At 38.7% G+C, this 13,577-nt stretch overlaps 1 protein-coding gene across 2 annotated transcripts in view; it reads right to left on the minus strand.

The window, feature by feature from the left end:
* The window catches only part of ICE2 (interactor of little elongation complex ELL subunit 2), a 54,159-nt gene that overhangs the window by 15,646 nt on the left and 24,936 nt on the right, over positions 1-13,577 (minus strand). For both annotated transcript variants that reach the window (XM_030577087.1, XM_030577088.1), the window contains 4 exons: positions 12,756-12,878; positions 10,938-11,097; positions 5,929-6,113; positions 4,512-5,475 (listed from right to left, as the gene is read on the minus strand). In XM_030577087.1, the coding sequence (XP_030432947.1) occupies positions 4,512-5,475; positions 5,929-6,113; positions 10,938-11,097; positions 12,756-12,878 (1,432 nt within the window). The remainder of the gene's footprint in view (positions 1-4,511; positions 5,476-5,928; positions 6,114-10,937; positions 11,098-12,755; positions 12,879-13,577) is intronic.

Here is a 13,577-nt window from a genome sequence, read left to right on the forward strand (position 1 = left end):
ATAAACCAAACCTAGAAAATTTCATGCACAAATCCTGTGTAACTACTAAAAGTATACTAAACATTTGCATATATTTTACCCTAGTTACAGCTATTCTTATGCAGACCAAACATTAGGCTGCTGTTTTTATACAAATGTAGGATCAGAATCTGACCTCTGTTGCACCAGTGGACACCTGGAATAACTCCACTGAAGAAAAAGTATTTACTCTGAATCTACACTGCAGTAACATGGCAGATTATGTCCCAAATACTATCGTCTGTGGAATCAGAAGAGGTTAGTGAATGTGAATTTAATTCTGTGATTTACTAGGGTTTAGAGAGAAAAGATTTAGAATACTGTACACAGCTACAATCATAGTAGGTAGGAGACCAAACCCATGGCTGAGGACAAGGGCTACAGGCTTAAAAAGACTAAAAGACCTAAAAAAAGTGCTAGGGTTGCATGGGTACAGGAACTCTTATTGTCAGAAGCTCATTGTCAGTGTGGTTTAAAATGCATCTACTTGAATTCTAAAATGCTGAATTGCAATTAATAAAACTGGATGTCTTTCTTGGACCTATACAGATTTAGAATAATACATAATTTTTGATGGGTTCAAAACAGAGCAACTATGGTGTTTGGGCAGCTGCCATCTCTCAATGTAGGTCTTCTAGATTAACTGCTTTCATTTCCATCAGTGCATATGACTTGTAGTCCTTTGCATCTATTTCTTTTTAGGTTTCATATCCAGAATAAAGACATTTTTGGGCTTCTGAATCCAGCAGCTACTAAACTAGTGTATAATTTTGTGAATCATCATGTACGTGGCAAGATGTTTTTGGATTTGATTTTTAACCTATTTATGCTTCAAACTAAGGAAACTGACTTTCAAATGTCTCCCTCACCAACAGAAGTCGGTCCAATAAAAGCTATTACCTCACCCACTGTGACATTCTGTACCTTGGGGGAAAACATCCAGCACCCCCATGTCATCCTTGTAAAATGACTGTGTGGTATCCAATGCAAAGTTTGGGTGTCTTCGGAAGGCTCATGATGCACTGAGCATTGTTGTTATAGTAATATTATGGGTTGTAATTTCATGTATATAGTTATGATGCTGAAAATGTGTCCTCATGGCTTAAGGCAAGCCCAGGCAAAAACTCCCCAAGAACAGAGGGCCAGTTCATAGGAACAAAGGATACTGGCCTAGGCAACAACAAAGGATCTGTTGGACTCTCTTCCTTTGGTCAGTTTGGGACTGTGATGAGGTAATGCTAATCTGACCCTGAAAGGGGGTGGGGGGGGGGCAAAGCCAAGAGGGAAGAAAGAACATGATAAAAGGAAGAGATGTTTGCCATGCTCTTCCTCTCTCTTTCACCTCTATTTACAGACATCACCACCAAGCAACTGAAGTGCTGATCAAAGGGGAGAGCCTGGCTGAAAGGCAACCAGCCAGCCTGTGGTGAGAAGCATCAAAGTTTGTAAGGGCACTGAAAGTGCTGAGATCAGCTTATAATGCGTTTTGGTTTTATTACATTTGACCAAATCCGACTTCTTATGTTTTGACTTATAATTACTTAAAATCTATCTTTATAGTTAATAAATCTGCTTGTTTATACGACCTGAAGCAGTGCCTTTGGTTTGAAGCGTGTCAGAGACTTCCCTTGGGATAACAAGCCTGGAATATATCAATTTCTTTGCTAAATTGACAAACTCATATAAGCTTGCAGTATCCAGCAGGAGTAACTGGACACTGCAAGGCAGAGGTTCCTAGGGTTGTGTCTGGGACCGGAGATATTGGCTAGTGTCATTCAGTTACACAAGTCAAGGAGCAGCTTACATGTCAGAGGATGTGTGTGAACAGCCCAGGAGCGGGGCTTCTCACAGCAGAGCATGGTAAGGCTGGCTCTCAGAGTCAAGGATTGGAGTGACCTAGCAGATCACCACGTCCAGATAACACAAGGGGAACGTCACACCCACCTTTTCTAGTACTCACACGGCTACAACTACACTGCATATTTCAAATGCTGACATCTTGCATACATCCAGGCCAGATAGTCAGCCCATCCATTGTGGCACAAAAGGGCCAAAAATAAAAATAAAAATAAAATAAAATCCATGTATGATGCCTCCTAAGAATTACCTCCATGTACTAGCGCTAGATGCTTAACTGACCCCAAAACTGAGGAGCTGTGAGATAGTATACAAACTTTTATCTCTGGGCCAAGTGTAGCCTGCATGAACTATCACATCCAGTACTTCAAAATCAAGTTTAAACCTATACCTGTACATTTTAAAGAGATTTTAAAAGAACCTTTGTTAAAGGGCCCATGAGCCTGTTCAGGACCCAAAATTTAAATTTTAGGTAGTTAAGTAAAACTTCATTCAGCATCTTTTTAATCATGCCTTTAATAGAATTTAAAAAGCAAAAAAAAGAAATATAAACATTTCTGGGGTTAATCATCAATCATCTATCTGAAGGAGGAGTAACAGATAGGAAAGATGGAAATATGTGCCAATCTTAGAATAAAGCAAAAACTGATATAATACTGTAAAAAAAATTAAGCCTATATCAACATTAAAGTTATATATACACAGTATCTACATCCAAAGATAGATATTTCAAAATCACTTATTCCTAGTACATGATCTGTCCTGTAACTGAAAAGAATCATAAATTAAACAATAATCTGCGCGCCTGCTCCAGGCCTGCTGCCAAAAAGGATACAGAAATGTACTGAGGTTTGTCAGAATTACCGTATAATTGTGAATCACCTCAAATGGTTTACTGAACACTTTATGACTGCCATTCTTTCATTTGGCAGCACAAGTACGCTAACTTCTCCAGCAGCATTGGTTTGCTGGCGTAGCTAGAGAAATCAAAGTTCTAAGTGCCAAACACCTGAATTCGATATTTTTACTGTGTGAAAGCCAAGATAGCAAGAGAACAAATTTGTACACCTCTGTTTGAGGGCAGGTGTGAACATGTGAAGATGTAATTCCCAGGTTGAGAAGATATACCATCCACTCTGATTGAGATGGTGTGCTAAAATCAGAAGAGTAGCTGTGGTGACATGAGGGCTAGCTGCCCTCAGTTTGTACCCAGCATCTCTGATGTTGCAGCTACACTTCTATTTTTTAATACCCTACGCTGATCAGAGGTAGCATGGGTATGGCTCCTTGAGCTGGAAGGGTAAATATACCCTTAGAGAGATGAAGAAAATTTGGATTAAAAAAAAAATGGTCTCAATGAAACTATCTTTTAAACCCTCGTTCCAGTTTAACTGAAAGTTTCCCCAGGTTTCCTTCCTTTTACTATTTTCAGCACCACTCAGAGAGCTAACTTTCAACCACTGCCTCCCTCTATCCCTTGCTTCTTAGTTATGGGGTTTCCCCTTTCATTCAGTATTACTCAGCTGATCCTGGCTTGCTGGCACAATGGCCAGGAGCATTAACACCACAAGTAAAAACTATGTCCTATTGTCTACAAGTTGTACAATACCCATCTCGTTCTTTGGTCACAAATACCCAAACTTCACCCTCCATTGATTTTCACCACAAAAGGATTAGACAACTTCTTTGGGACTCAAAAGCAGCACTTCATACTGTAAAGCAAACCTCCTTCCACCATTTGGCATTATGGAGCATAAAAGAGGAAACACCACTCTGGAAGTACCTGTGACCTGCTGATGGTTGTTAAGCCAGGCTACAGAAGAGGTGCCCTACCTGAAGAAAAGGGGTGCAGGGACTGAGAGCTGAGACCAGAGGACGGACAGACAAATAATCTCCAAAGAAGGCAGAGAACTAAGCCCTACTGGGAGAAAGACTCTTTTGATTTATACTGGGACTTTGGACTCTGCTACCCTAAAAGGGGTTTGAACTTTTGGAGTGAGCTGGCCAGAAGGCTGAGTCACATAAACCACCGAACTGGACTCTAAACTCCGTCAGGAAAACTGAGGCAGAGAGGCTACAGCACTGTGTTCTGCCACAAAAATGCACATGGGGCAGTGATGCAATGACAGGGAGTAATTCTCATTTGCACAAATGGTAATCAGGTCCTAGATTTTTAGTGAAGATATAAATGAGATAGAGAATAAATGTATTTCAATAAATTTGACAAATAATATGGCCATTTTAATGAACCATGTGTGACAATACACAATATTTGAAGTCCCCCCCAATGCTTGAAAAACTGTTGGCCTGAAAGCTTAGATACTGTAACTTTTTTTACTGGCTCAATAGTAAAATAAATCAAATAAAATTTTACCGTCTTTATACATTTTCCATCAAGGATCAATACAGCTACAAAGATTTTCTGCACATTTTCTGCATTTAAGCAGAGCATCCAAGATTCTCGTTCTCTCTCACACACAACACAGTGCTATTCCAAGCTTCATCACCGCTCCTCCACCCTCAAAAATTAGCATATTTGCTACCATTAGTGCTTTCAACAGGACTGAATTAAGGCTTCAGTGGCTGCCTTATCAAATTCTCCTTCTAATTTTGAATACACTAAAAGCAACACTTACCTTTTGGAGCTCCCTGAAAATGTGAAGTCCATGTAAATTTAGGTAAGCTGCCTGTGTTTGCAGCAGGTTCCATGCTGGAAGCTACAGTGGGTTTTGAAGGTGGGGGCACAAGGTTTGGTGTAGGATTAGAACTTTTATCACAATTCACCAGTGGCTGCTCAGGAGCTTTTGGGAAAGGCGGCTTAAGGAGTTCAGTTTGCATTTTCAAAATTTGTCCAAGAGGGTCAAATTCTTTAGACAGCCTTTTAAAAGGTTTTTTGGATGCAGTTTTTTCCTGGTCTGGGCTCTCTGAAGAGTTAGCCAAGCTACTTGATGAAGTGTGTATCGGGGAAGGTGATTTAGGTACATCTGCTACAAGATCTGGATTAGAACTAAACACAGCTGCTTTGCAATATTCGCCATTTTTACATTCCGCGTCAATGATCAAACGTTCTTCATCAGTATCACTATTGGAAAAAGAAATGGGAGTCTCATTTACTTCTGTAACTTCAGATTCTTTCCTGAAACTATCAGTTTTAGCCAAAGTATTTAACTTTGTACAATTGTCCAATACTTTGTTTGTGGTCGTACCATGTTGCTCATCATTTAACTCAACTTCATCTGAATTAAGGCCTTTAAATGAGGAATTTTCTTCAGAATCAGTCCACACAACATCACCATTTGATGATGGCAGCTGTGTCTTGTTCACATTCTGCACATTTCTACATGCTGAAAATCCCTGTTCATTAACTTTGCTCGTTCCCTCTTCAGCACCACCGCTTACAGTAGATACCAACTGTTTCTCTATTTTTAGCTTGTCTGATAGAGTTTTACATACATTAGCAGGTGTATTTTCCATTTTGGACGTCTTCAAGGGCTTAGATGTTGCTCCAAAGGTCTCCAATTCTGTGACATCATTGTCAAAGTCTAGATCCATGTGGTCCAGACTCGGAGTCCTCCTTAATTGACAAGCATCAGGAGGCATCTTCATATAAACAAAGAAAAATTAATCAACAATCAAGTGCATCACACCAAAGTAAAACAAATTGCTAAATACAATGCAACAGAGATGCACAAAATGTTGTACCCCCTAGACATTGTTTTGAAGACAGAAAGAATAATATTTTAGTAATTTATGTATAAAACACCTCTAAACCTAAGAGTCACAAGAGCCTTTCAAAATATGAGTAAAGGGGACAAACAATATGAAAACTGCCACCTATGTAAGCCATACAAACAAATATATTTAAAGAGGGCACACATCAGTAATCAGACTAAACTAGATAGAAGCATTTAAGAAGAGAGAGAGACATTAAAAAAACCTCCATAATTCAGTGATGATAATGGCGAGAACCTTGGTTTCCCCCAATATCACTGCAGAACACAAAGATCAAGGAAATAAGATAGCATATTTTTGAAAAGACAGACAGCTACATACGTTCCACTGAAATATATTTTCCTCAAATGGATTGTCCATCAACACAGCAGAGACTGGAACAACAGATTTTTTGGACATCACAGAGTCCAGCGGGGTTTCATGAAAAATTTGGTTTCTCTCTCTCACTGTCATCTCTTTTTTTGGGAGTGGTGAGTCAATATAAATCACTTTGACTGGTTTGGCACCTTTTAAGAGGAGGAAAGGGTTTATGTTTCCCATACTCTAAAGAAAAATCATTAAGTAATTTAAATATTAAACTTCATCCCTCTGACTTGTGTTGAAAAGCATTTTACATTCCTTTCTATTAATTATTCATTGGGGAACACATACATCTAAGAAAAGTGAAATTTATCAGGATTCCATGGCAGCAATATGAAATATGTTGACAGTTTACTTCAGTTTCACATATTATTTAAAGTGCAGCTCTATCCTGAAAAGTTAATTTGTAAAATTAGCATTTTGGAGTTTCACATTCATTATATCTCACAATTCCCATATCAAATATATTCAGTTTGCAAACTAAAAAAAAAAAAAGGTGTTTTCTCCAACTGCCAGCCCCACAAACTGATCTAGGGCTCTGAGTGTCAAGCCTGTTTTTTTCCATTTCACGTCTCATTAGCAGCAAAGAATGTTCAGCAACCTAACACACACATATATACATATACATATACATGTGGAGATATACCTATCACATAGAACTGGAAGATAACCTGAAAGGTCACTGAGTCCAGCCCTCTGCCTTCACTAGCAGGACCAAGTACTGACTTTGCCCCACCAATGTCAAACCACTAAGCTATCCCTCCCCTAGTAATGCCGTCCTGTTTTTAGACTTTGCCTTAAGTGCAACATTCATATCATAGACTCCACTGTCTTCAGATTATGTTAATACTTTTGAAAACGTAGTTAATTTTACAAGGAAAAAAATAAGTGAAATTAATCTTTACAAAATCATTTGAAGGTAGGACACACACTTTAAACAAAAAAAGTATACTGAAGAGTTTGGTTATTTCAGAGAATAAGACCACCCTTTTAATAACATCACACATGATCGGGAGCCTTTTATGTGATAAAGTGTTAATTTAGCATTCTGCAGATTTAAGTGAAAACCATCAAATAGGTATGCATTGAGTCAAACAGTTACAGACAAGACAATTATGCTTCACAAACAAATACATGAAATTTGCAAACATTTGTATTCACTCCTTCCAATCCCCTCTTGCCAGCTCCTTCCCTGGTATGGAATTCCCACTATCATGGCTTATTTATATGAACACTTATTACATAGCAAGTTGAGATGTGAATCTACCCTGCACCAGCTCACTGCACACTAAAGCTATGTACACGCTGCAGCTTAAATCAGTATACGTTATTTACATCCCTGAGAAACATAAACCAGCTCTCTGAGCGACGTAAGTTATACTGACCTAAGTGCCAGGAGAAAGCTTCTCCCACTGACACAGCTACTTCCCCTCGTGGGGGCTGGAGTAATTTAAATTCATAGCAGAGCTCTCTCCCATCGGCTTAGAGTGTCTGCACTAGCAGCGCAGCTACATCAGTGCAGCCATGTCACTGTAGGCGCTGTTGTGAAGCCATAGTCTAAGTATCCACAGGGTGCTGCGAACAAAACCTTCTGTAGTGCACTTTGATCTATCCCACTTTGATCTGGGAGTAGATTAAAGCACACCAAGGAACCTTTTTTAGTGCACAGCACCTGGGTCCACATGAACACAATGCACAGTAGACTGCTGTGGGATAGGTTGACACCCAGCTTGCTGCAAGCTAAGTAAAAGTCCTTGGTTAGCAACTGTAATGGGAGGTGGGACAAAGTATTGCCTTGCTCACCTGACTCTCAATTATTCACCTTGGGTATTCAATAAATACTGAAGAAAACACATTTTTTTTTATTCATACCAAATTTTGAGATTCCATATCACCATCAATTCACAATCCACTGACTTATTAAGATAACATTTTAACTTCTTTAACAAACTGGAGGAAACAAAGTGAAAAAATGGTCAGAAGGTAGTAGACGTAGAAAAATGGGGAAGTCTATATTTAAACTCCTGCCAGGATGCATCTGGCAACAAAAATATTTGTATTTGCGTGACTTAATTGATTTAGACAAGGACTGTCAATTAATTGCAGTTAACTCATGATTAACAACAAAATTAATTGCGATTAATCGCAGTTTTGAAATTTATTAAATATTTTGGATGTTATTCTACATTTTCATTTATATTGTATTCTGTGTTGTAACTGAAATCAAAGTGTATAATATTTTTATTATAAATATTTGCACTGTAAAAATGATAAAAAATAGTATTTTTCAACTCACCTTATACAAATACTGTAGTGCAATCTCTGTCCTGAAAGTGCAACTTACAAATGTAAATTTTTTTTTCTTACATAACTGCACTCAAAAACAAAACAATGTAACACTTCAGAGCCTATGGAAAACAAAAGCCTACAGAAACAGAAGCCTATTCAAAAACAAAACAATGTAAAACTTCAGGAAGTCTATTCAGACCCGCTTCTTGTTCAGCCCTCTTCTTATTTACGATGTTACCAGAAAGTGAGAACCGGCATTTGCATTGCACTTCTGTAGCCGGCACTGCAAGGTATTTACGTGCCAGGTAGGCTAAACACTTGTATGCGCCTTCATGCTTTGACCACCATTCCAAAAGACATGCTTCCATGCAGATGATGCTCATTTAAAAAAAAAAAAATGCATTAACTAAACTTGTGACTGAACTCCTTGGGGGGACAATTGTATGTCCCCTGCTATGCTTTCCTCGCATTCTGCCATATATTTCATGTTATGGCAGTCTCGGATGGTGACCCAGCACGTTGTTCATTTTAAGAACTCTTTCACTGCAAAGTTGACAAAATGCAAAGCAGATACCAATGTGAAATTTCTAAAGATAGCTACAGCACTCAACCCTGCGTTTAAGAATCTGAAGTGCCTTCCAAAACCTGAGAGGGACGAGGTGTGGTGCATGCTTTCAGAAGTTTTAAAAGAGCAACACACTTGCTGCAGAAACTACAGAACCTGAACCACCAAAAAAGAAAATCAACCTTCTGCTGGGGGCATCTGAATCAGATAAAGAAAATGAACATGTATCTGTCCGCACTGCTTTGGATTGTTATCGAGCAGAACCCATGGACGCATGTGCTCTGGAATGGTGATTGAAGCATGAAGGGACATATGAATTTTTAGCACATTGAGCACATAAATATCTTGCGACGCCAGCTACAACAGAGATATGAGAATGCCTGTTCTCACTTTCAGGTGACACTGTAAACAAGCAGTGGGCAGCATTATCTCCTGCAAATGCAAACAAACTTGTTTGTCTGAGTGACTGGCTGAACTAGAAGTAGGACTGAATGGACTTCAGGCTCTAAAATTTTAAATTGTTTTAGTTTTGAATGCAGTTTTTTTTTTGGTTCATAATTCCACATTTGTAAGTTTTAAACACTGAGATTGGTCAAGACAATAGGATCAATTGACTTGGGCTACCTCGAACAGAGTGAGTGTAATTGATTTAGGCCCAAACTTTTAAAAGTATTTAGGCATTTAGTGCACACAGCATTGCAACACTTAACTGATTCAAGCCTAAGGTATGTCTACATTACAAAATTAAGTGAACCTAAGTCACCGCAGTAATTAAATTGCTTTTGCATGTCCATACTACACTCCTTGTGTCAGTGATGCACATGCTCACCAGCAGCACTTGCACCAATTTAACTGTCAGCATGGAGCATTGCAGGAAGGATTCTGAAAGGCAAAAACAGTCAACGTAAGCAATGCAGTGTCTACACTGACACTGCATCGACCTTACTGCATTGACCTAAGCGCTACACCTCTCCTGGGGGTAGAGTTATTAAGCCGCTGTAGTGGGCGAATTACACAGGGGCTACATTTTACTGTGGATGCTTACAGAGCTAGGTTGATGTACGCTGCCTTATGTCAACCTAACTCTGTAGTATCGACCAGGGCTCGATCTCATTTTCAAAAAGGTTTTAAACACTTGGAAGTCAAAAAGTGCTTAAATCCCCTTTGAAAATGAGATTCAGGCTCCTAAATCAGTAAGAAAAGCTACTAGAAACCTCTGTTCTGAACAGCCTAGTAATTTTCTATGGGCTGATCAAGTCTAGGACCTAAGCTCATCCCTCTCTCTGCTTTTGTTGATTTTATTCTGTATTCATTTTTTCCTTTGCTTTTCTTTATTTTCTGATCCTAGTCATGAATGCTATACCAATTGACTTGAGGCCAAGGAATTTCTCAGATTTTACCAATGAACCCTAGGTCATAGACTTAGTTTTGCCTTAACATTCTGACGGCAGTGCCGCTGGTTCCTGTCACCAAGAAAAAGGGGAAACTACACCTAGCTATGAGATTGTGCCTCTAATCCACCCTTTCCAATCCGAGTTTACATGGACTAGACTCTGTATGCCTAAGGAAAGAGCCACAGCCCCATCATGAAACTGTCTAAAATGAATACTCCCATCTACCACCAGACCAGAAAGAGAGCACTATTTTCTTATTTTTCCATTCTCTTGTCTTCTTTTTGCTGGTCGGTATGTGTTTACGCAAACTGATTTGACAAAACTTAAAAAGCCTGAATGCTCTATATAAAACATGATTACCATTTCCTCATTGAGAAACAAAGCTGTTTTTTTAACTTGTAAATTTTTCCTGCACACTTAGATTAATTAAGTAGTATGATTACTGAGAAGTTAGATCTGAGACATTAAAATGAATCATAAGCTATAAAGATAGTGGTGGGGTGCAAAAGAAACACCTAAGTAATTTTATAACAACGACAACAGAAAGCACATATTATTTGACTAATAATTCATAGAGTTACAGGGAATCAATGTATAAGCATAAGTATGCATAAATAGGGAAAGACTATTTGGACAATTAGGATTTTCAAATTCTCTTATCTGTGTACCTCTGGAAAAGGACTATAAAAAACACAAACCCTGTGAACAAAAACATACTGTACCTTCAGCAGTGATCATTTTAACAGAAACTGGTATTTCCCACTGTTCCTTATAGTTTAGTCCATGATTATTCAACAAAGTAAATAATGACTGACTATTTAAAACTATTTGTGGACAATATTTTAAAGCAAGTTTTTCAGCATTTGGATCCAAACTAATGTCCTGAAACAAATTAATAAAAAAAGAAATTAACAGTGACATTTTAAACATTAACAAGCAAAAAAAGTTAATTTCAATATCCAGGGTTTTTTTAAATTACTGAATAAAAAAAATTTGAAAACAAATATTCAAATACAACATCAATGTTCAAGTTCAGAATCAAAGAAACTTTAAGGCAAGACCCTAAAAGTGTTCTCTGAATCCTATACACACATCTTGTAGCACAAAAAATTACCAGGAAAAAAGGAAACAAAGAAAATCAACAAACAGCTGCATGATGCTTAAAAAAAATAAAAATAAAAAACCCAAACAAAAAACAAACATAAAAACCCCACACAGATCTCTCTCTCTCATACAAACACACAATTAGTACTTTGAGTCAGATAAATAATAAAAAAAAAAAAGCATATAACACAACACATTGAAGAGTCAATTTCAACTAATGGAGCATCACTACTTCTTGTTCATTAGACTATCATAGGATGCTTTTGTATCCTCAACATTTAGAAAAATATCAACACCTCATGGGCCCAGAAATAGCATTAATAGTTCCCACACACAAAAAAAAAAGCATGGTGAAGTTAAATATGCAGGCACACACCAGTGATCTGAGTAAATATTACCTTTCACGAATGTTAAACACATAATCCAAATATGATAAACGCAAGAAATATAGAATTAAGATTATGACACTTGCCAGGAATTATGCTTATGGATCTACACAAGCATGAGGAACTTGGAAGCATGGGTTGATGAGATGATGAGAGCTGGAAAGATCAGAAATGGCAATTTGGGGAACGCAAGAGCAGTTCAGGACAGTACAAGAATGTGGGAGAGAAGGAGGAACCACTAGCTATTTCTTCCTTTCTTTCAAGGTTCTTGCCAGTGAACTATATGTAGTTCACAGTAGCCGGACTACCCTTTGATGAACCACGGGACATGTTAATGGTTTCTTCCTGACTTCTCCTCTTGCACCTCAGACATTTCCAAGCCCTAACCCTCCAAAATCTCTGGGTCTCTTGAATGGCCAATGCACAACCTGTGAACATAGCTCCTATATTAGTGTACAACAAGTTATGTAGAATAATTTATTTTTTTTAAAAGAGCCACACCACACGGCATCTGTGATAGGAGACAACTGCTTCTTATCACTTTGTTTATGTAAGGCTACTAGCAATAATTTAAGATATCTTTTCAGGAAATAATCTAGCATATAGCCTAATAAACTATTTAATTCAAAGTCTGAGTTCATATTTTGTGACAAATAAATTCCCATAATGAGAAAAAAAATCCTTTGTAAACTCTTTTTTTTGTATAATCAAACTCTTTTTATGACATAAATATTGATATTTTAATACAAAAAAGATAATTTTTAATTAATACAAAAATAGATCTTTAACCAGAGTACTGCAAACAATAGTTCTATCTAAATTCATTAGAGGTTATAGATAGCCAACATGTCGGCTATCTAAGGGCCTCATCCAATGTCTCTGAAACGAATGGAATTTACTGCAGTGAGCATCGGATTAGGGTGTTAGTGCTATTTCAAACTTTAAAAATAGTAGGATGATTGTTGTAACAGAAACGCCACATTGATCGTGCACCACTAAAAACAATGATATGAATACATTATTACATACATTATAACAATAGCTACTCACATTGTGCAGAGCAGAAGCTTTCTGTTCTGGAGTTGCAACAGATGCTGCAGTTTTATAATCTACAGATAGCTGTAGTTGCGTATGCATGGCAGGTGACAATACTTTAACAAATCTTGCCTTTCCCTTGAATACAATAAAGCAGTATCAGACATTTATTGGCATCAGTGTTGGGATTTTATATTAGATTTTTTTAGAATGAAAATATTGTTTAGATAAATTCCCTCTAAAAATTTATGATTCTCATATTTTAGAAATATTCATATAGAACAGTTACCTTCCAGTCTCCAAGATAATGTACTTATTACCTAAGCCAGAGGTGGGCAAACTACAGCTCGCGGGGCCATCCTGCCCAGCCCCGGCCCCTCCCCTGCTGTCTCCCTTCCCCCGCAGCCTCAGCTCCGTGCCGGCAGTGTGGCTGGCTCCGGCTGGGCGGCACGGCTCAGGGGCAGATTTGCCAATGAACACAGGGTGCCCTGGCACGGGCCCCCCAACACCAGGGGGACCAGGGCTGGGCACTTGGGCAGCTCAGCACCGGCACAAACTCCATGGAGGGGAGGGACTGCACTGTGGGGGCAGGGGAGCAGGCGGGAGGCGAGGGTGGCGGAAGCGCAGGGAACGCGGACGGAGGACTCAGGAGGAGCACCAGGAGGCCGCGCAGCTGGCTGGAGAGAAGCTGCACTTTGAAGGGGAAACCGCCGCTTCTGTCCAGCTGTGTGGCTGCCCCAATGTGGCCCCTGGGCCAAAAAGTTTGCCCACCCCTGACCTAAGCAATGTGTCTTGCAAGATGTAACCTATAGTCCAAGCATGGAAGAATGATCTCAA

The sequence above is a fragment of the Gopherus evgoodei genome, chromosome 10 (assembly GCF_007399415.2).
Source record: "Gopherus evgoodei ecotype Sinaloan lineage chromosome 10, rGopEvg1_v1.p, whole genome shotgun sequence".
NCBI lineage: Eukaryota > Metazoa > Chordata > Testudines > Testudinidae > Gopherus > Gopherus evgoodei.